This window comes from Apodemus sylvaticus, chromosome 1, assembly GCF_947179515.1.
Source record: "Apodemus sylvaticus chromosome 1, mApoSyl1.1, whole genome shotgun sequence".
Classification (NCBI taxonomy): Eukaryota; Metazoa; Chordata; class Mammalia; order Rodentia; family Muridae; genus Apodemus; species Apodemus sylvaticus.
In genome coordinates, this window is record NC_067472.1 from 107,030,240 (window position 1) to 107,053,701 (window position 23,462).

General features: G+C 48.2%; 1 protein-coding gene across 3 annotated transcripts in view; it reads left to right on the plus strand.

Moving 5' to 3' along the window:
• Uvrag (UV radiation resistance associated) overlaps positions 1-22,648 on the plus strand; it is a 257,422-nt gene extending 234,774 nt beyond the window's left edge. For all 3 annotated transcript variants that reach the window (XM_052158118.1, XM_052158124.1, XM_052158130.1), the window contains 2 exons: positions 1,723-1,814; positions 20,868-22,648. In XM_052158118.1, the coding sequence (XP_052014078.1) occupies positions 1,723-1,814; positions 20,868-21,570 (795 nt within the window). In that variant the 3' untranslated portion in view covers positions 21,571-22,648. The remainder of the gene's footprint in view (positions 1-1,722; positions 1,815-20,867) is intronic.
• The last annotated feature ends 814 nt before the right edge of the window (positions 22,649-23,462 follow it).

Sequence of the window (23,462 nt, forward strand, 5' to 3'; positions counted from 1 at the left end):
ACCTTGGAGACCTTTGTGGCCTTGCTTTCTCCCTTCACGGTGGCTGTAAAGGCGGCCATGCCCCCTACACCCCCAACCCTTGACATGCTAGCCAGCACAGTAGTGCAGTGCGACAGTCACTTCCGACCTCCAAAGTTGGAGTGCCCACATTTTCATTTCTTTGACTGAAATCAGACTTAAGAGAATTTTTCTCTGTGGTCTCTAAAAACAACTCAACACCCCTGTCCACAGTGAAGCCCGAGCAGGCAGCTGACTGTGTGTTGGCCCAAAGACACACAGTTTTATGCTGTTCCGCATGGGTCTTTTTTTAATATTTAATATTTTTCAGTATGAATCACAGGTGAAATTTTCATGCCATGTGTAAACAATTTCACTTCTTATTGAAACAATGAATCCAGGAATGTCATTTTGGGATATCAGCCATTTTGCTTTTATCAATGTATGGGAAAAAATGCTTTTATATTAATACAAGGAATGATGTCATTTAATATGGAGTAGATCTTATAATTCAAGGCTAGCAAATCTCAGGAGGTGATTTAGGTCACCAAGCTAGGTTTGAAGGGAAGAGAATATTTTCCCCTGACCTCCCGAGTGCTGTTACCAATTTTCTCCTCAGTCAGTGGAGTGGATGCAGTAGAAGAACAGCTTGTGAAAAACAGGCCCTCACTGGTTCTGTGTGTACTGAGGAAGCCTGGGGAACTGGCTTCAGTCATAGCCAGGGCCTCATAGTTCTAACGGTGTGCTTCCGCCTTCTTACTTAATGTCTGTATTCACTCGCAACACCTAGACACTCACTTGTGGTGTGGGATTCTCCTTTACAGCCTCGTTCTAGAGAGTGAGTTTTAGTATCATGAGTGCTGGATGTTCATGGATTAAATTAATCTTTTGGTAAAGTTTTACTTAACTCTTAAATTTGCCTTTTCTTTTTTTTATTGTTGTACTGCTAGTGATAAAACCTCAAGAGGCCGCCTCACGCTCACATGCAAACACAGTGAATGTTGTAGAGAAACCTAGAGTTGAGCTCCTGTTAGCGTGACACTAATACATGTAATGTGATTTTCTTTGAGGGGCTGGAGAGACGGCTTAGTGCTCAGCAGTAGCAGTGTTCTTGCAAAGACCAGGGTGTGATTCTCAGAACCCTTGTCTGGTGGCTCCAGGGGACCAGACACCTCCCTCAGCTCCCTCAGACACGATATTTATACAAATACACACAGACACACCGTTTATACACAAAGCTAAAAGTAAGAGCACTTACTGCTCTTAAGGACCCAGGTTCAGTTTCTAGGAGCCACATGTCGGCTCACAACCTCCTGTAACTTCAGTTCCAAAAGCGCCTATACTCTCTACTGGCCTCTGTGGGCCAGGCCATGTGCGGCATACCTATACACATGCAGGCAATGTAGTCATACACATACAATAAAAATAAATGAATGTTTATCTGATTTAAATAAAATATTCCTGTGAGGTTATGTCTGTGGTGTTAGAAACACTAACCAAGGTCTGGGAGTGAAAAACAGTAGATCAAGGCCTGAGATTGGCCATATTGTTTTCAAGTTCAAGGTATAAGGTAATAGTAAAAGAAGAGATATTAAATGCCGTGCCTCTGCTGTGGTTGATGTGGCCTTTTACACTTAAATGTTTGCTCATCTGGGAGTTCATCTTCCTGAGCATTGCCTAGCATCTGCCAAAACAGCTTTCAATTCTGTTCTCCTTTCCTTGCAGCTAAGATACCAGCATGGCCTGGGGACTCCAGACTTGAGGCAAACTCTTCCTAACCTGAAAAACTTCATGGAGCACGGATTGATGGTCAGGTGGTAAGTATCTGTATAATCTGTATGCCTGGCCCCACCCATGGGGAGTGGCTGAGACATCTGCAAAGCTTGCCAGGCCCCCACATTGCTCTGTGCCTGCCTGCTGGGCTTTCTGCTGCAGGGAGACAGCTAAAGAGATAAACCGGCAGCCATCTCAGCCTGTAACCTAAGCTCTGCTCTGGCTAAGGCAGCAGAGCGAGCACCCTGGGGGCGGGGGGGGGGGGGGGGGGGGAGTCCTAGAGTGTGATGCTGAGGCCGAGGAGGCCTACTGACTCCTGGCCCCAGGACAGGCAGCTGTAATTGGAGTCTGAGCCCCAGGGGTCACCATGTGCTGTCGCGCAGGCTGCCTATCACAGCATCAATGTTAAAGTGACTCACGTGACTGAGCCCAGAGTTTAGGGACCCTGAAGCCTGTGTCCTGGAGCAGTGGGTGATAATTTAGTAAATCTTGTAAGTAGGAATCAGATCTCGAGAAGGTGGTGGCTGGCAGTGGCCAGTCTCTTAGAAGTCTCTTTGACTTCTGAGCCCAGATGTTCTGGTATAATGTGTGGACTTGAAGTCCGGCCTCTCTGAAATTGATTTAACAATCTCATGTTAACTAACCTCTGCAGTTCACTGTGAGCATGAGATGCGGGGTGGGAAGTCTAGTCCTGGCTTCATTCATTCTCTCTTGTGACATGAAGACGGGCCCTGCAGGTAAAGAGGAAATGTCATCTCTGGTTGCTCTCTGGCATTTATTTTGTCCATATGACCCTCAGAATGACAGGTTTCAAGCATCTTCCTTTACAAAGAACCCATAACCAAGTCTCAGCTCAGAATATCAAAATAGCTGTCAAAGCTTGATAATGACCTCAAATGCAGCCAAAGAACCAAAGTTCAATGTAAAATAATAACAGTACCTGTGTTGACAAAAAGTGACTGCAGATGTTGTGTGTCCCGGTCCCTGTAACCCTGAGCCAGGCTCTCTGAAGGGTCATGTAGTACTCCACCCCTTCCCTCAAGGCGTGTAATTCAGGAGGTGACCTAACCCAAGCGTTAAGCCACTTAAGATAGCAGGAAAGAAGCAGCCGAAGCCCTGCCTGATACATCATCAAGAGTCCACCCCATCCTAAACACCAAGTGAACCTGCCTCACTCGCTGCAGGAGCTCTCTTCCCGCTGATAGACACCACCACCTCTCCCGAGGACCCATGGTCTGTTTCCACACTTCCTGTTCTGTCTCAGAGTTTAACTTCTCTCCAGAGACTCATGCCTCCTTCTTAATTATTATAAGATGTAATTGCTGTGTGTCTGGATGTGGCTTGAGGATGTGCAATAAACGGCATCCCTCTTCTCCCTTGACATTTGGAACCATTTGAGAGAGAGGATATAAGAGACAGACTAGCGTAATCAAAATGTCAGTTTTATTACTGATAAAGCCTCTTGGAAAAAGTGGCTTTAGATCTGTAATAAAAAGGGTTTGCAAAGACATCACTCAAAATTAAACTTACTGCGAACATTAGCCCAGCTCTCCTGCAGAGGAGGCCCTTAGCACACTGCAGAGAGCTGTCAGCTGACTCCATGCCAGGGCCTGTGGCATGCTGAGCCAAGATTGCACAGATTCTGCCCCTAAATCACCCACAAAAAAGTTCTCTGGTGAGAGAGAGCAAGTGGAGGGACAGAGCCCCGTGTGACTCCTAAGCCCACAGGAAGAGACCAATGTACCCAGCCACCCCAACCTGTGTGCAGCCCTACTCACGGGGCTCTGTAAAACACCAGGCTTAACTTAGAATCTTGATTTGGAATTTGGTTTCGGTCATTTGGTTGCTTAATGATAATTGAGCCTTATTAATTATAAAGATGGTATCTCATGCTGAGCATGATGGCACATGCCTGTAATCCCAGCTCTTGAGATATGAGATGGAGGCAGGTCAGGATTCCACAGTCATCCTCAATGAAAGTAAATCGAAACAGTTCTTCCGTTCTTTTTTTTTAAAGTAGAGTTTCATATATCCCAGGTGGCTCTGGCTGGCCTGTAACTAACTCTCTCAAATGTGTGATTACCAAATGTCATGGCATGTGCCTGTAATTTCAGCACTGGGGATAAAGGCAGAGAATCAGAAGTTGAAGGTCTTCCTCAGTCAGTGAGGCCAGTTTCATCTACATGAGACCTTGTCTCAAAAAAAAAACAAAAAAAGGAAAAAAATCTCCCATGTCTGATTTTGGTTGTAACATGAGCAGAAACAAAAACCTTGTAACTGCAGCACATGAGATGAGGGCCTTTCCTCCTCCTGTTCTTTGGAGCAGTTTGTATGGGATAGGACTCATCCACGGCTGACAGTCTGACAGAAACAAGCCAGAGCTCCGTGGGTTTTGCTCATTCAGGGAGCACAGGTTTGATGTCTCTAATGATCACAGGACTTTTTGTGTTCTGTCGTGTTTATGTTCAGGTGCTTGTTAAAGTCACTCTGACCCGATTCTGTGTTCAATCAATGTACCTGCTAAGCTCTATGCCAACCTCAAAGGTCACTGTCCTGAATTATCCTGGTCAGCATGTGCATAGCCTCCGATTTTGCTGGGGACCCCCTGCCTTCCTTTCCTCTCCCCGCCTCTCTTACTCTTCCTGTCGTGACCACCAGCTTCTCTTATCCATACAACAGGGTCAGTGCAGCTTATCTCCCTGGTTCTTCTTGTCCCATTCTCTGTGTGTGTGTGTGTGTGTGTGTGTGTGTGTGTGTGTGTGTCTGTGTGTGTGTGTGTGAGAGAGAGAGAGAGAGATAAAGAGAGAGCGCACAGCTCTTTGTTGCAGTTGTATTAGAGTCTTCTGAATTGCCTTCAGACAATCTACACAAAATACTCTCCTCAAGCTCTCCTCCTGCCCTTCCACACTTACAACACTGTCTTTTCAGCAACTCGTTCTAAGGCACAGAGAAACGAAATGCCTGTGAGGGCCACTGACCCATGACCCTGTAACAATTAAGGAGAATCTCAGTCTCCTGGCACTGACATGGCAAGACCATTAAGCCCTGAATGCAGTGTTGACCTGGTACACCATGCCCGTCTGTGCCTGCCATGGCAGTGCGGTAATGCCCACTTTCTGGTCTCTAATGAAAACTGGGCCGATGTTTTCCAGCCACTGTACTGGGAAAGTGAATGTTCCTGAATAATTCCAAGTCAGGGCCTCCACAGGAGGCCTGGCTCCCCAAGCCTGAACAAAACTGGAGCAAGCTGGTTCTCTAAGCCTCTGTAGACTGGGGTCCCTCCTGTCCCCTAGCCTAGGGCAAAGGCCAGACAAACTCAGCTCCTCTGTGGGGAAACTCTTAATGTCTCAGCTCCTAAGGGAGACTTAACATCTTTTAGGAAAGGAAACACTTGTGCAGAGGTTACCTCTGGCAGGTCCTGTGGAGGCACGCTGCTGTCTGTCTGTCCTGTTGGAGTTCAGGACTGAGAGCTGGCGGAGGATCAGTGTGTTCATTAAATTCCTTGGGGAAGCATCCAAGTTATATGGCAGCTTGTTCTGATTTTGTAAAGAAAGGGCAGTGATAAAGGCTTTTACTGAAGTGATTTTTTTTTCTTGTATATTAAGGAATTCTTGACTAATATTGTCAGCCTCCACCTGAGCAGTCCTGAAGCGAGCCCTTTCTCTTCATGCACACTGTGGTGTGGGTGGGATTCTCACTGGTTTTTGACAGCTCGTTCCCAGGTGACCCCTGTTTTCCCATCCTAGTGTCATGAACCCAGCTAGAGCTGCCAGGTGATGCCAGATTGACGGGCAGAATTCCAGCTTAGAGTCCCATCCTCAAGTGTTCCGCTTAAAGTCGCCTGCATGCCAGCTGTGTGCCCTTTCTCCTGTGCGCTTCCCACTACAAAGTGGGTATGAGTCAAGTCAATGGGCACGTTCAGAGCGGCCTCAAGAGCTAAGCTATGGTCAAAGAGGAGTGTGCTTGCTATCTGAGGCCAGTGACTGCCATGGGGCAATGTGCCCAGCACAGGGCTGGATAGGGACGTCGGCAGTCAGGGCCCTTGCATACGCATCTCCCTGGCCCTCCCACCTGAAGGGACCCAGACGTAGCACATGCATTTCTGATCACAGTGCTTCTAGATGTTCCCACAGATTCAAGTGCAACCCAAGCTGTACTTCATGCCCTCACTACCAAGCACGGGGCAGAGGTAGGACAAAGCTATATTCCCTCAGTGGCTCAGAGTCAGCTCAGCCGCCAGATGGAATCCCTAGGGCTTTAGCATGCACTGGGGTCTGCATCCAGTTTACCTGTGTTGCCCCAGCCTAGTTCAGGGCAGTGAATGCAAGGTGGCTTCTTTCCGTGGAGCAAACACCCACAGGCACTCTCACTACTTCTCTAATCAAGGCGATGAAATAAAAACATAATAATCAAAAATAAAAATATAAGTGCTCTAAGAGAGGCATAAGTTACCTGATTGGCCAGAAGTTCTTTACTGGCTAGTCTGAGGAGCAGGGGCTTGGCCTTGGGGAGCTGACTTGAAACACAGAATGGACTTGGGTGTTGGGAACTTGGTTTAAGACAGTGGTTCTCAGCCTTCCTGATGCCGTGACTCTTTAATGCAGTTCCTCATGTTGTGGTGACCCTCGGCCATAAAATGCTACTTCATAACTGTTATGAATTGTAACATAAATATCTGTTTCTCAATGGTCTTAGGCAGCCCCTGTGAAAGGGTTGATTGACCCCCAAAGGGTCATTGCTAGAAGACAACATAGTACAGTTAAGTGGAAAGAGCATGGACGGGTTGACACTGATACCTCTGACCCCAGTCTCTGGGCAGGACTGAGGGTAACAGGACCTAGCTGATGGAGGTGCTGCTGATATTTAAATAGAGGTACATTCATGCCCCCCTTAGCAGTTAGTATGAATGGATAATGAATAGCCTCTGTCTTTCAAAATTATTCATTCTTTGTTATAGGAATTTTGGTTTTTTTAAAGTCCATGTTTTTTCTTACAAATAGGTATTCATATAGTTCTTGTGTGTTTATGTAATGGCTTAACTCTCTTAAACACTAATGGTGTAAAATGTTAACTATTTTTCTTTCAAGCCCCTTTAACCTTTCTGCAGACTCAGAGAAAAGCACCCTGCAATCTGTTTGCCTGTACATATTGGTAACATCCATCTTCTTACTATTAAAAATCCATTTACTTAAAAACCTTTCTGTATATATTTGTTCTTCTAACAGCCCTGAGAGAGCTGAGGGCAATAGTAATGATCACGGTTCACAGCTCAAAACAAAACTCACAGGTGACTTGCCAGACTGACATGACAGCCATTGAGGACAGTTCTCGTCCCCCACCATGATGACCGTGCATGCTGATGTCTCCTCTGTGCCTCCCTGCCCTCCGTGCCTCTGATACTGTGCACCGTTACCCTGACCCCCGTTACCTTCCCTAGGACACCCCCAAAGTCACACCAGAGTCTTCAAGAATGACACAGCAAGGCCAGCCTCATTCTGGAGGAAGCTTACCCAGGCACCTCATAAAGTTTTGCAAAGCCCACAAGAACTGTCATGCTGGAGTCCAGCCTCTGCTCAGTGCCTGCTCCGTAGTTAAGAAGCAGGAAGAGACCACAGGGTGTGGCCATCCCTCAGCTCATGAGCACTTGCCTGAGTCTTTGTCCTCCATCAAGGCTGTGGTTCTTGAAGTAAGACTCGACAAAAACATGATTTCAAATCCCTCTGTCATAAAGTATAAATTCACCATCACCTTCATGCAAGAGAGTGTGATGCAACAAAGAAAGTACCCCGCTTGGGGGGTCAAAGGGCATGGGTGTCGGTTTCTGCTGTATCACTTAAATTTCATAAATTATTTTTTAAGTGTCAAGTTATTTTTATTGATATTCATAGACCCAGTCCTGTTTCCCGAGTGTAGATATGTAAAACAAATGAGATAATATCTGCCAGAGGGGTCATAAACCAAAAGGAACCATATAAATAGTAAGTTGGGCTAGAGAGATGGCTTAGGAGTTAAGTGTTTACCACTCTTCCACAAGTCCCAGGTAACGCTTCCAGCACCCTAACTGGACAGCTCCCAAGTGTCGGTTAACTCCAGCTCCAGGGGACCTGACATCCTCTTCTGGCCTCTGTAGGTACTGCACTCACTTATACACATACACAAAATTAAATCTTAAAAATCAATGAAGTAAAAAATAATAATAAAATGTAGTAAATTTTCATGCATTTCACAATTCAAGTTTCTCCCATGCATCTTGTGCTGTGCAAGAGATGAAGGGTATTTTAAAAGCAAAGCTCATGCTGCCTGGGCCTAGTTCACATTGGTTTAGTTTCTGCTCTAAAGGAGCTGTGACAAATTGAATGTTTTGAAGGGCATGCCTTTCAGGACATTCTCACACAGTAGTCTCTCACAGTAGCTGTGACTCCGTACGTAAGGGGCTTTTCTCTTCACTGACAGACCCGCCACACCCTTGCTGCCCATGCTCCTCTTCCTCTATGCTCCTCATCCAGTCTGATCCTCCTCATTTGTGCTCCTCATCCCCCATGTTCCTCATCCCGCCTGCTCCTCATCTGCCTGCTCCTCATCCTCCGTGCTCCCCATCCTCCATGCTCCCCATCCTCCATGCTCCCCATCCACCCTGCTCCCCATCCACTCTATTCCTTTCCTTTCCAACCCCCAGCAGGGATGGCGGGGAAAGACAGTCTCGTCTTGAACTTTCAGAACTCCTCCTGCCCTTGCCCTCATATGCTGCAGTTTTGTTTTTCTTTCTAAGGAGCGAGAATTGTGCTCAACAGTTTTAAGTAGAAATAATAGGGAAAGGACTTTACCCAAAAACTCTGGAACTTCGGGTGGTTTGTTTGTTGTTTGACACAGGTCTGGTGTAACCAAAGCCCACCTTAAACTCTTGACCCCCACCTCACCCCCACGGGCTGAGATGACAGGTTGCACTACCAGGCTGACTTTAGCTGTGGCACACTTAGGCACAGCTGTTCCAGTAAACTTCTGTCTACAGTAAGCAGCAGTGCACTTCAAAATCACCTCAATGCAACAGCAGTCAGAGTTTGAAAGTCTCCCATCTTACAAACATCTTCCCTTGCCCTTTCCGTTAGTCATGCTTGTGCCAGATTCAGAGCTGGGCTCTGGCAGGTGACCTCCAAGGGACTTAAAGCCACAGCTAGCTGACGATAGTCTTTATATTTAGATCAAGTGACATTGTCTTTGAAGTCTCAAGAGTACTACTTAGGTATCATGTGCCTGCTTTTGAGACTATGACTCTTAGGCTGGCGTCCTAATATAAAAGATGGAGCCGAGTAGAAAGTTAATGAAAAAGAAAGTTTTACTGGAGTTATTTACTCCTCAGATAGCTATTTCAGAGGGGCCTGGATGGGCCATCGCCTGCCTCTGGACTGGAACACACAAGGCATGTGGGCATCTGTGGGACTTTAAAAGACTTTGGGGGGACAGGCTCCTTCCATAACTCATTCCAGAGTTTAAACACCCTCACTTCAGGAAATTCTTCCCTATATTTAACTTACAGCCCCCCTCCTGTGGTTAACACCCATTTCCGCTTTCTTCTGTCTTCAGTCAGGATGGAGAACAGCTGTCCAACATCCTTTGTGCTCAGACTTTCTGCCAGTGACAGATTTTTGTTCACTGGGGCTGCTTTCTCCTCCGCCAGCAAGTCTGATCCAGATTGAAGATGTTTGCTTTTCATGTTTATGTCTAATTTCTGTTTGCTCCTCCTGATTATAAAGTAATATCTACTCAATAAATTGTAGATGATATGAAAAGTAGCTGCCAAGTACTGAGATGGAAACACTGTCAGGGCAGCCAGTTTTCAAGGCCCCGAGTCCGTGTCAGGCTCAGGAGCAGCAGGAAGCGCTGACAGCAGTTTCCGCAGCCTCATTGTGTCAGGCAAAGGAGACAGGTAAGGTAAACTTTAGTAATATAGCTGATTTAACCCAAATGAGATGCAAATTCTCTAGCTAAAATACCAACATAATACTCACTACATTAAAATTATTTTTTTAAGATTTCTTTATTTATGTGGGTGTATGCATATTTATGTGCACCACAAGTCCTGCAGAAAGGCCAGAAGAGGGCACTGGATCTAAGGTGTTCTAAGCGGCCGTATTAATACTAGGAACCAAACCCAGTCCTCTGAAAGGGCAGCAAGTGCTCTTGACCACTGACTCTTTGCCCCAGACCCTTAAGATGACTAATAAGATACTTTACCTGCCTTTAAATCTAGCATGTCTTAGACTCCAAACCTCAAATCAGAACAGCCGTATTGAAAGCCCCAGGTACAAGTTACTGTATGAACCGTGGTGAGCTCCGTATGTGATAAATCTCAGAGTGGAAAGATGGAGCTCAAGAAGTAGGGTACAGATACCCCACATATGGCCTGCTTTACAAGGGTGCAGGGACCCCACATACTGCCTGCTTTACAAGGGTGCTCCACGGCTGGGTGCACACAGGTTGCATGGTATTCAGTCTTAAACACCCTTCCCTCTCGAGCTCCTTGACCCTGACACACACACACACACACACACACAGAGAGAGAGAGAGAGAGAGAGAGAGAGAGAGAGAGAGAGATGAATATATCCATGCTCTCATTCTCATGTTTTTCTTCCATCCCTTTCCCTGGTTAATGGCCTCCAGGGTGCCTGTTAGCTATAGCCTCTTCTGCAGATGTGCCCAACTAACTCTCTTCTCATTGTAATGTGCATAGCACACACTGAGGTGTTAAGTTTGTTATTTTATTCTCTGGTAACGATGGGGGCCTTCTTTGTGCATCTCTTTGCTCCAAAGCCTCACAGGCTAACAAGTAGCAGATAACGGGTTCCGAGATGTCTGTTGGAAACGTGTGTTGAAACGCTAGTGCAACGCTAGTGCGAAGCTGGGTGACAGAAGTCCTGCAGTTGGGGTGTGGCCAAGAGATTGCCCAGATCAGAGATTGTCCATGATCATAGGAGCTTCCAAGAAAGAAGTGGCACTTACACCGAGCTTTGGAGAGTGGTTATGTTTAACTGAATGGGGAGAGAATCACAGAAGAGCCACTCAAAGGTGCTGTTTTTCAGGAGGCCTCCTTTAACACATGCTAACAAGGACTAGCAGATAGCCGTCTCCAGAGCTCAAAATTACAGTAAATTTCAAGAAGGCTTTGTGGTAAGCTCTTTGTTGACCCAACCCCAAAGTGGCCACTGATCATTAATCCCTGGGTTTAAGCTCAGTTTAGAATACAGTTCCCAGACTGTCAGCCTGTGGGTTCTGTTGAGATCATTCTCTGTGCTGCTTGTCCGGCAGTTCTCCAGTGAGTGGGCACTCAAGGGATGTCCTTGCAGCTCACCAGGAACCCTCCATCGTCTCCCAACACCCCTGGGAGTCCAGACTTGTTATACTCTCCCGACTTAAACATCAAGTTGAGGGACCGAGGGACAAACCCACTCACGGATGACACAGCTGTCACACCACTAAGGTGTGAGCAGAGCCAGTGTGGAGCCTCTCACCTTAGAATAACCCGTGCTCCACACCCAGGGCCCTCCACCCGCTGCTCCAGCAAGGGAATCCCGACGTTTGGCCCAGGCTACACCCTGGCGTCCTCATAGGCTCACCCATCTTCAACTTTATTATAAATCTAGAGTTGGGCTGGGGCTGGGGCTGGGGCTGGAGCTCAGTAGTAGAGCATTTGCCTTCCATACACGATCCCCAGTGCAGCCAAAGCAAAAAGATGACAAACCAGAGTTCTGCTCCTAGAGGTGCAGACTTGGGCCCCTTCCGTCTCACCTGTTCTTAGGCAGCGTGTCTGCTGTGACTCACTCCGCTTGCCTCTGGCCTCTACACGGCGCACTCCACCCACACTGGCTTCTTCTGTGTCTCTGTGGCGGGGCGGTGAGCCCGTGGTGTGCCAGCCTTCTCTGATCAGCACGGAACTTCATAGCCTCCTCCTTCCCCAGCCATGCTCAGCCCGGCAGGCCTGCCAGTCTCCGCTCTCCCTCCACGGCCCAGCCTGAGCTCCCACAGCCCCTCTGGACCCCCCAACCCCCGTTTTCTTTCCACCTGCAGCTGCTTTTCCCACTGTGTGTTGGGGGTGGGAGTGGGGACCCTTGCCTAAGACACATTGTGCTGGGCAACTGTTACTGTAACAAACACATGAGAAAAATCAGCTTCTATAAAAAGGTCTAGGCTAGAGAGATGGCTCACAAGCTAAGAGCGCTTGTTCTTCCAAAGGACCTAGATTCTTGTTCCAGCACCCACAGTACAGATGGTGGCCCACAACCACCTCTAACCGCAGCCCTGACACCCTCTTCTGGCCTGCAGCTGGTGAAAATTTCTACTGACCCTGAAGACCTTGACCTTTTTCAGTTTATTTCTGTCACGGACTCTGATCCTGTGATCACACATAGTACATGTCTGAGGTAGTCATTTTACATTTGTGTCTTGGGTTCTATGGCACATGCCTGACCCTCCCACTAGCTCTAATCCACGTAAGAGCAGGAAGTGTGGCTTTAGCCATTGCTGTTAGATCCCAAGTCTAGTGCTTTGCCTGTGTGGAGTAGATACTCAGTGTAGACTGAAGGTCGAGTGAATATGTTAATTAATCACCTGCTACTAAGACATGCTGCACTCTTTAGTTCTTCAGTGGACCCCTAGGCACCCCTAGAGTGCTCAGTCTGCTGAGGAACAGTGATTAACTGGGGATCCATTGTAACCAAGAGATTCCGCCCAAGGCCACGGCACCCCTTGGTGTGGTGGCAGAGAGATCTGGTTTTCTTTTAGAACAGCACAGGCAGCTGAGCCCTGTGGTTTAGATCATGTCAGGGTTGATTTGAAACTTGATGGTAGCTCACTGTTCACATATCTTTCAAAACCCTCATTTCACAGTTTCTGTCATTGGCCTCCGGAGTCTCACACTTCCTTTGCAAGGCTGGTTTTCAATTGTGAGAGCATTCTCAGGCCAGGGCTGTAATTCCCCTGCCTGGCTCCTTCTGCGGCTGGATTCTGTGAGATGGTGGTTCCCTTGGCTTCCCTGGAAAATGGTAGAGGGCTCTCCCCTCCCGGTCTTCAGCATAAACAGTTTACTATTCCCAGGTCTCAAGTGCTGTCCAGACACGGCACGGGGTCTCCAGCTGTCATTCTGGGATCTCTTTCCATGTTCTCTTAGAGGATGTTACTTACACACCACATAAATGACATCAAGATGGGCTATGTCTATTCTTGCAGACCATTTTATAGTTCCGCTAATGTCTGATGCCTGACTGAAATTTCAGCATATTAATTTGTCCTGATGTCCTAACGTGAAAGTTGATGGGTGATGGAGATGACCTGACCCATCCCAGGGCCTCCCCGTGGCCTGTGGACAGTCTGTGCATTTCCATCCCGGGAGTTCAGCTTTGAGGAGGGCTCAGGCAGAATGCTCTCCTCCACCGTCCCAGCCCCATCCATTGTGCTGGGCCTACTCCCTTAAACTGGTTCCTGCTGCCCAGGCCTGGGATGCTTGATCCACCCAACACATCCTGGGGACCTGATTGCCTCAGTGCTTATTTTGTGCTCTGCCTGTGGGCTCTGTCTTCTCCAAATTCATCTTTCCATCCCTGCTCGGTGAGCCATCTAAGGGTTCCTTGTCCACCACTCTCTTTTTCTACTGTTTGCTTATTTTAGTCAGACTTTGGCAGAAATCCTTCTAAACAGAGCCCAGGGGAAAGGTGGCCACTGACACACATTTCAGCCTGTGCTCTGGGCCCAAGATTGTTTCTATTTTTATTTTGTTTGGAGTTTTTGTTAGCATCCAGGGCAAAGATTAAGCACTTACACTTATCTGGTAATGGTGAGAGGCCCTTAGATCCCTTGCCTGTGGCCAGGAGACCCCTGCTTAATACTGTTAACCCCACTCTCTCTCCTGGGAGATAAGATCTAGCTGTTAAATTTGGCTTCCACAGAGAAGGGCCTGACTTCCACTTGATCAGAGAGGGAGGGGAGGAAGATAAACCTACCCTTGGCTAAGTTTTGAAAAGAGAATAGTAGTCTAATTTATGAAGGTTGTTTTGTTTTGTTTTAAACTAACTTTATGTCATAATTTCTTAGCTGCCAAAAGACGTAATCCTGCCTCAGCCTCGCCTTGGCGACCTGCTCTTGGCGCCGGGCATGGCCCTGTCATTACTCTGCATTATTTTAGCAGTAATCTTTTAGAAGGTGAGAAACGATTATTGCTTTTTAGCACAGTTGACATGATATTGGCGCAGAGCAGTGCCTAGGGCTTCAGACCTGATGGCCGGACCCCAACCTAAACACCGAGCGAGAGTTTGTGGCTGCTGCAAAGGGGGGAGAAGATCAAATGTTATCTAAAAGTTTCTCTCTCTCTCTCTCTCTCTCTCTCTCTCTCTCTCTCTCCCTCTCTCCCCCGCCTTCCACCCCATCCCCCACCCCCTTTCTTTCTGAGCATCCCAATTCCTGAGTTGTAGCTGTAGATTTTGGCTGGGATCCTGAGAATCAGGGTTTAGTGTTTTGACCAGCTGTGATCTGATAATGTTCCTCAGAGGAATCATTTGCAGAGGGGAAACCTATCTGAGGCTGAGAGCTGCAGGCTCCCCGAGACTCCACAGGGAGAGCCCCTGCTGCAGACTGATGAACAGTCCTCCATGAATCTGAAAGAGAACGGGAGGAATCATTTGAAAATAAAAGCAGCCCAGCTTCAGGAACTCTGGTGCTGTGGTAACTTCTAGTGGCTCTCCTCTGCTCCGCTGCTCTCTCCCTCGTGTTTATATGGCTTTGTGTCCAAATTAACTTCTGTCTTGTAATTGGTGTGAGAGCCCCTCACAGCATACAGAGCTCTAGGAAGGAAAGACTAGGGATGCTACCCACTCACTGGCCTAAACATGTTCCCTGATCCTCGCCTCCCCTCAAGGTGAATCAGAGCAGATGTCAGTGCTGTTGGCACTGTGCTGACAGCAGAGGCCCTGAAGTTCTGGGAGCCAACCATGCTTACTGCTCAGGCTTCTGAAAGCTCAGGTTTACCTGTGCCTGTGACCGTGGCGTTCCTGACCTCCATGTGGCAGCTTCTTCCCGTGTACGTGGGGGTGCTGTTTGCTATGTGACATTGTATAGATATGTGGTGTCTGTAAAGCTGCTAATGGGGGCCTTACACAGAGCACCTCATGTTGTTAGCTTTGTGAGTAGTAACTTGGTGACTATCTGTTGCACGCAGAGTTTTTCTTTAACTCCTCGTGTAATCCTTCTTTTTGGTTTTGTTTGCTGGGTGTTTTGCTTGTTTGTTTTGATTTGTTTTTAGATTCACTATATAGCCCTAGCTGGCCTGCAACTCACTAATAACTCCCAGGCTAGCCCCGAGCTTATGGGCAGTCCTCCTGTGCCTTTAAGATAATACAGTGAGTGCCCACAGATGTCAGGAAAGAGCGTGGATCCCCTGGAGCTGTAGTTACAGGTGTTGTGAGCCTTCCAACGTGGCTGCTCAGAATGGAACTCTCCACCCATCTTGAAGAGCACCAAGTGCTTTAACCACTGGGCTATCTTTCCAGCCCCTGTTGGTAGCGGTAGTATTTCAAGGCAAGGTCTCATGTATCCCAGGCAGGACTTGAACTCAGTAAGTATGCTGCTAAGGATAACCTTAATCTCCTAATCCTCCTGCTGCTACCTCTCAAGAGCTGGGATTACAGGCCTGTGCCACCACAGCCAGTCATATACTGGTATAACCAGTTTACAGAAGGGCCAGAGGCGAGCAGGACATGCCGAGAATCACTTCGTCGACTAGACCTTCCTACTGGAGGCTTTCTTTCCTAACCACTTCTCTTCAAAGGAGAGTCTTCAGTCAGAAACGGCATGGAGAGAGGTGATGGGACAAGGACCGTAGAGTCGAATTGGACTCTGCCCTGTCACAGGCTGGTGGCTCCACAAGTTCACATACAGGCTATTAAGTTTCTGCCCATGACTTAGGTTAGGGAAATAGAGGTTTCCCTTTTTACAAAAATTTCTCTCCATGAGCTAAATATATAGAGAAAAATGCTTTAGGGGTTCGGGGACAATTGGAATGTATACCTCAAAGGATTCTGGGACGTTCTTGTGGTCCCTAAGCAGCTGGTAGATCATCTAGTGGGGCATTTTAAGCATTTTTCCTTTATTCAAAGCTTTCTTCACCTCATACTTCAAGAGGGAAGACACTGCCCGCTCACCGCAGGCAAATTTTGTTCATTGATTCAGTACTTTCCCCCAACTCTCTTGCCCTCACAACCACCTGATGCCTTGGTTTGTTGGTTTCTGTTTTGTTTTAGTTGGGAGTTTCTTGAGACTGTGTCTCAAATTTGCTGTCACCTGGTCCTTTTACCTCCATCTCCCAAGGGCTGGATTGTAGACACGTGCTGATACCCCGCCCCCAGCTTAGCCATGGACTTGAAGTGTGTTACTATTTAGTCTTAAGCAAGGTCAGATGATCTATTTTGCAAAGGGAAAAACTTCCTGGTCATGTAACCAGTAAATGGGGAAGTTGTAACCCCAAATAGAGGGACAGTCAAACTGCACTGGGAGAGGAGTCCAGGCCTTTGAACGTCTTTTCTTCAGAGAACAGTCTCTAGATGAAGCTGTAAGGGCCAGGGGAGGTGACTGACCTGAATAGATGCAGGCTCCCACAATGAAAAAGGGAAACCGCAAACCTGCCCAGGTGTCCTCTTTGACCTTTAATCTCCAAGCCACGCGGCTCCTTCCCACGCGGATGCTTGGCCCATGGAGTCCTTCCGGGCTAACAGCTAGTGTTGCGCACTCAGCCGCCCCTGACGGGCGGGCTGCTTAGCAGACTCTGCCTTTGTTTTTCCCACTAAACTATGTCCAATAAATCTGCAGTTAGGATAGCATTAACTGTTGAGGTGTGTTTGTTTGTTTGTTTGTTTGTTTGTTTGAATAAACTCTAAGTGTAGCATTAAACCCCAGGTACAGTGCTTCTAGTCTGAACACATAGCAAGCCAGAAGACGCATTGTCTCAAGGAGAGACTGAGACTAAGGAGAGGAGGTGGACTCGTTCAGTCACCTGAACTTCAGACTCTGTACCTGACGTCCAGGGCTCAGCTTTCCCAGGACCCTTAGCAAGGTCTGGGTGTCAGGAACAACTACCATGTTTCCTGCGACACCCTCTATGATGGTATGGGGAGGTTTCATTTCTCCCACTGGCGACTCAGCAGATTCAACCCAGAGCTGCTCCCGTGTCCCATGCTGAGCTTGGATGCTCTGGTCACTGAGCTGTATCCACAAGCCTCGTGTGTGTGTGTGTGTGTGTGTGTGTGTGTGTGTGTGTGTGTGTGTGTGTATGTGTTAGTTTAAGTGTAGCAATTCTTTTTTATCACAGTTTACATGATATACAATTTTCACTTTATAAGCAAATTGCCAATAGCATTTAAAAATTGGTCACAATTAGTAAACCTGAGTTTCAGACTCTTTAATCAGATAAAATAGTTGTGAAGTGAGGCTATTATCAGACAAAAAGTACCTTAAATAAAACCTGATTATCTGTACTTTTTAGTCAGTTATTAGTATGTCTGATTGCTGCCCGTTTTACTTATATTTACTCACTAGGCAAGTTTTCTAACTCCCCCCCACCCCCCGTCCAAACCCCGTGGACCCAAGGCTCCAATGCAGACTGTCAGCCTATGGGATAGGAGCAGCCCTTTGTTTCCTAACAGTAGAAAGTTTAGAAACATCCTAAAAATGAGGGAATAATTAAATAAATTACAACATTCCATTCATTAAAGCAGCTTTTTAAAATGATATTTACCCAGAGGTTTTAATAACATATGACAGCAGGATACAGAATTATGTGGTTTTTTTTTTTTAATTAAACATACATAAAATTGAAGTTTAAAAGGAAAACATCCAAAATTAATAGTGGTTACTTGATGGGTAATAGCTTATGATAGGGTTTTTCATATGTAGTTTATATTTATGTTGTTTTCCTGCAAGTATAAATTACTGTGTTATTAAAAATGCATGCATCGTTAATGTATAATTTTAATGTCATCATGTAATGCCTTAACTATTCAGAGCTCAGCTATCTTAAAAGTCTGGAATATCACTAAGATTCTGAATGTAGAAACACCCATTCTGAGTGACTAACATTAATCTTGTAAGGTCACATATAAAGCATACCATGCCTGAGACTTCCCATAGTTCAATACCCAGAGCTCACAGAACAAAACCTAGTGCACCCACCACGCATGCACTTACAGGCACGCCCCACACAGTCCTCAGGGCGACAGTCTAACGGAGGGAGCAGGGAAACTGGTCAGTGTGAGGCTGCAGCCACAGGAGGGACAAGAGCAGCCCACGCCCTGCACCCTGAGTCCTGAGAACCCTGCGGCTCTCCCGTCAGTCAGTGCTGAGTGAGATGGGTTCATACCGGTAGCCCAGTCAGCAGGACATGTCCTCATTGTTCGTTTATAATTGTGTGAAAGACTTTAATATTTAAATCTTTTAAAAGTTTTCCGTCTCACACAGCTCAAAAGTTGGTAAACAGTAGTGTGTAGCCGTCCTCGCGGATTCTCAGAGTAACTGACAGTGTTTTACTCTGTAGCTGAGGCTGCCCTGCGCTGCCCATCCTCTTGCCTGACCTCCCCCCTCCTACCCCCCCAGGACGGCAGATGCATTCCATCACATATGGCTTCATCGTCTTACCGTTTATACGAGAGCGTGCTTTTTGGTAGTTTTCCAGTTTATGTCAGACGCGTTCGTGTCCTGAGCTCCTCTGGTACCTGACTGTACAGAGACGAAGGTCACGGAGGAGTCCGCGTGCAGCAGAGAGGAGCGAGCAGCCAGGCTCTGAGTTAGTGAGGCCTCAGCTGTGTGCATAGCCGTGCCCTGTGGGTCTTCGGATGCACACAGGGTTGGTAGAACTAGAACAAAGTGTCAGCGTGGGCCGTGGGCTCAGCGTGGGCCGTGGGCTCAGCCGGAGTCCAGGACAGCTGTGGTCATTGGCCTTGGACACCCCCTCACCAGCCTGCCCACTCCCGTGGCAGAAGCATGGGTTCTGGGGACTAAGGATGTAACAGCAGGGTGTGCAGGGAAATTCTTGCTCCCTTCCCATTGTAGCTGCAGGGAGGAGATGACATCACTTCTCTGTTGTGCAGAGTCCAGGAGAGCTGAGGAGAGGTATAAAAATCAGCGAGGGCTGTAGGCTGCGTTCCTACTGAGCACAGCTGGAGTGTCAGACTGTGTTCCCCACACCTGCCTCTGTCCACAGACAAAGATGGAAGTGAGGGGCTGGGCACCAGAGCCACGCAGAGGGTAATAGGGCCCTCACCCTTCAAAGCCAAAAGCTGTGAGGTACCAGTGGTTACACACAGTGACCTCTCCTGCTGCTCTCTGTCCTGATCTTGTCCATCCTGAGTCAACAGGCTGAGGGCTGCTGGTACCGTCTGATGTGCTCACCTGGTCCCCCGCAGGACCAGTCAGAGAGTAAAAGGAGGTTGGCCAAAGAGACGTAGCTAAGCCAGTCACAATGGGCTTGACGGCAGAGCAGCTGACAGCCTAGACAGGGACCAGCAGGTTTTGCTCAGTTTGGTTCTGTTTTTTTCTTATGAACCACAAACAGCCATTTGCTGGTCCACTTGCCCAGTTTGATATATATCCCAGGACCACTTCTTACTACAAAGCTCAGGATACCATGCTAGGACTGAGCGAGATATGTCAAGCCAATGGGAGGGGGGGCACTCGGGAGTAACAAAAGTATAATCCAGAGAGTATAATCCAGAGAAGGAGCTGCGAGCGGGGATGGGGGGGAGTGGGGGGGGGTGGGGAGGGGGTGGGGAGGGGGGGAGTGGTGAGCGGGGAATCTGACTGCAGGTTTGTCTGTGCACACGGGAGACAATGTTGCCCCCCCTTTGTTGTCAGAGCACTTAACTGACATTATAATTTGAAAGTAATGTTGCTGTTGCTGAAATAATTAGAAATGTTCTTTGGTGAGATTGGAAGCTCCTTGGAGGCTCCCCTCACTTCTGCCTCTGTGACACCTAGCATAGGTCATAGCCAGTTGTTCTGTGGTTTCAACCCTACCTGGTGACAAGCCCCTTAACCTCTGTGTGTGTCCTCCCCTGAAGGACAAGAGTCGGATGGCCTGTGCCTCCCTCAGCCTCCGTGTGCCATCTGCTGATAACGTTGTGTTGAAGCTGGTTTCCCCCACACGGTGCCATCTATAACTCTAGTCAGTGCTCCCTGCAGGCTTCGCTGGCAACCATAGCTCGTGGCCTGCTGCTCCGCCCCATTAATTGATAGCTATTTATTGTTTCAGATTTACTCTGCTTTCTTGACAATGCCTTTGTAAGGCCCAGCTGAAATGATATACATGAAGTTACTAAAGACACTCTAAAGTTTTGTGTGGCTGGACAATGATTATTTTTCCTGGCTCCAAGTAGGCACTGAAGACCAAGTATTATAAAAACGTATGTGACCAGCCTTGTAAAAGAGAAGCCATTTCCTGTGGTAATGTTTTATTAAAGAGGAAGAAGGGTTCCCCAGATGCTCTCTGTGTGGTTCTCCTTTGCTGGGTGATGAATACCAAGTGTTGGAAAGGCCGTCCATCAGCAAGTTTCCATGGCAACTCATCTTGCATGAGCACTGTTCATAGGATTGAATGGTCCCTGTCAGAAGGGGAGCCCTCAGGGCCTGCAGCCTCCACAGAAACGGCTGGGCCCATCACACATTTCTGTGTAGATCCAGTCTAACCAGAGCCTTCAGCTCTTCCCCAGGTGACACCAAGTGGCACGGTTTCTGTCCCTCATCCTACCTTGGCTGGCTCTCGTCTCACATCTGTTGAATGAATTTGGATCTTCCGAGAAGGAAGTCACCGAAGTGAGACTTTGTGTTGTTTCTTGCTTTAAACGCTGTATCAATCTAAGACTGATAGTAATCTAAATCTGCCTGGGTATTTGTTCTTGGTTTTTTAATCTCAAATCTAAAATATATTGTTTCCAACATATTTGCTGCCAGGCCTGTTGCCCCCTCCCCCCACCCCCTCAGCTGAGCTGTGCTGTGCAGTGGAGCAACCTGTGAGGTAACCTGTGAGGTCCAAAGCAGGAAGTAACTTCTCATTTGTGTTTGTCTTCTAGTGACAGACATCACATCTCCAATGCCATCCCTGTTCCGAAGAGACAAAGTTCCATGTTTGGGGGCGCAGATGTCGGCTTCTCTACGGGGAGCCCTTCCCCAGATAAAGTACATCGAAAGCGGGCCAGCTCAGAAAATGAGAGACTCCAGTACAAAACCCCTCCCCCCAGCTACAACTCAGCATTGACACAGCCCGGGGTGGCCACGCCCACCTTGGGAGACTCCGAGAGGAAGGTCACCCCGCTGTCCTCCTCCCTGGACACCTCCCTGGACTTCTCCAAAGAAAATAAGAAAACAGGAGTAGACCTGGGCCACGGTTTAAGTGGAGGCCACGGAAATGCGGACTCCAGCCAAGACCAGGGGGAAGCCCCACCTGGGCACCTGGCAGCCATAAATGGCACTGCGCTTCCCAGTGAGCAGGCTGGCCCTGCCGGCACCCTGCTGCCAGGCCCGTGCCCCCCAGCCCCCTCAGCTGAGCTCTGCTGTGCAGTGGAGCAAGCAGAGGAAATTATTGGGCTGGAAGCCACAGGCTTCACCTCGGGGGACCAGCTCGAGGCTCTGAGCTGCATCCCGGTGGACAGCGCAGTGGCCGTGGAGTGTGACGAGCAGGTGCTGGGAGAGTTTGAGGAGTTCTCGCGGAGGATCTACGCCCTCAGCGAGAACATGTCCAGCTTCCGCCGGCCTCGCAGGAGTTCTGACAAGTGAGGCCAGCAGTCAGACCGCAGGACCCGGCAGAGCCGCTGCCTCCCCCAGGCCCGAGCTGCACATAACCTTTTCATAATTCCGACACAAATGAGTGTCAGTGGAGCAGATTCCTCAGAAAGGCTGACTGGGAACACAGGGGACTCGGGGTCATTGGGTATCAGTGGGGCCAGTCCGTGAGGTTCGCGTCCAGGCCTGGCCGTGTTTCCAGGCAAAGGTCACCCCTTGCTTACAGCGCGAGTCCCATTATAGGCATTTGTCTGTGCTTTCTGTACACTTCTGTGTTCTCCTCAAAGGGAAGATGGAACCACGTGTAACAGAATGAGCGCTCCTTGCGTTTTCACAAGCATCCACCCTCTCCAGCATTTGTAACACTTTGCAAAATGGAATATTCAAAAATATCTTTCCACCACTGAAAGGCCTGTGCCCATCCGTTGGGTTGGTGAATAAGAAACAGAGTGGTGGTCTCTGTCCAGGCCCTCATCCCCGCTGCTGCCCTGCGTCCTCAGGATGGGCCTCGCATCCTGAAAGCTGGAGCGGGAAATCCACTAGTCCAAAGCCAGCGGAGTGATGTTCTGTGTCTGTCTGGTGTGTCATGCCCTGATGAAGAGCTGTCTGTGGTGAATCCCAGGGGGCCCTCAGAAACCTCACGGTTACCACAGTTAGAGGGCAGCCAGCTTCCTTAGGGGCCAACGTTTTTATGTGGTCCAGAATTGGGCACACCGCTGTCAATACACACCCCAGTTAAAGACCCCCAGATATAAATCCTGTTAACTCATTACACTTCAGTCAGAAGGAAGCCATTCTGTATGACAAAGTATAGGTAGAGTCAGGGTGTCGGCGTGCAGACCGTGAGACAGTTGAGATAAGGTTAAGAGACTGGAAAGCATAGCCTGTGCAGCGTCACGGCGTTCAATTATGTTCCCGAGTCCGTCGTCCTTGCACCTCCAGTTGCCACTCGCTGTTGCATTAAACATTATGTACCCACAGACACTGCCTCAGGGTTGCAAGCTCTTATAAGAAAAAGTTATCCACATATCCATGTATTGTAAAGAATAAAAATTGAATTTACTTCACTTGACCTGATTTCCCCCCAGCTTTGTGTTTTTCCCCTCTAAACCTACATCTCTTCCTGTTACATTGTGACCGGGCTAACCTGAACTAAAGCCATGGCTGTATCGAAGCTGCTGCTGTTGATCTCATCTGAGTTTACATACTGTGACAAACAAGACATACTTCGCTGCCTTATTCCCCAGGAGTGAGGCTGGCCCGCATAGCTTCTTAACTCACAGGTCTCACAGTCGTGTCCAAGCATTCCGGGGCTCAGCTTCCATAGCAGCCATATTGCTAGATGAACTGATTGGTACCACTATTTCCACATCGTATATGCACAGACTTATTACATAGCAGACAGCCCTCCTGCATTGGGTGTTTTTGCTTGGTCCGAGGAAGTCCAAGGGGTGAGGGAGGCTTCTTCACAGGGCGTTGTCAGTTGTTTTGGAGTCAAAGCAGGTGGGGGACTTTGCTATCTTGGGTACAAAGATGCTGTGGAATCTTGGAGAGAGGTGGCATCTCCCAACGGTAAAGGTATTGACGGTCATTGCCAGGGCAGGTGATAGGAGACACCCACACCCATGTGACCTGTGACTGCCACCTGAGGCTTCGTGCAGATGCATCTACGCATGTTCTAGTCCCCTGGCCTGACAGGCAGCAGAGCGCTCTGAGGTCTCACCCCGCGCTCGGCCTTCTGGACTTCCTCAGTGGAGGCTGTGAAGCTGCTTCCTCAGCACGATGCCCCTGCATGGCTTCCATTGCTCTGAGCTGATTGGTTCTGCCCATATGTTCGGCATGCCCATGCTGCCAGCCTTGTATGCACCTAAAGGCTGCTAAGCTGG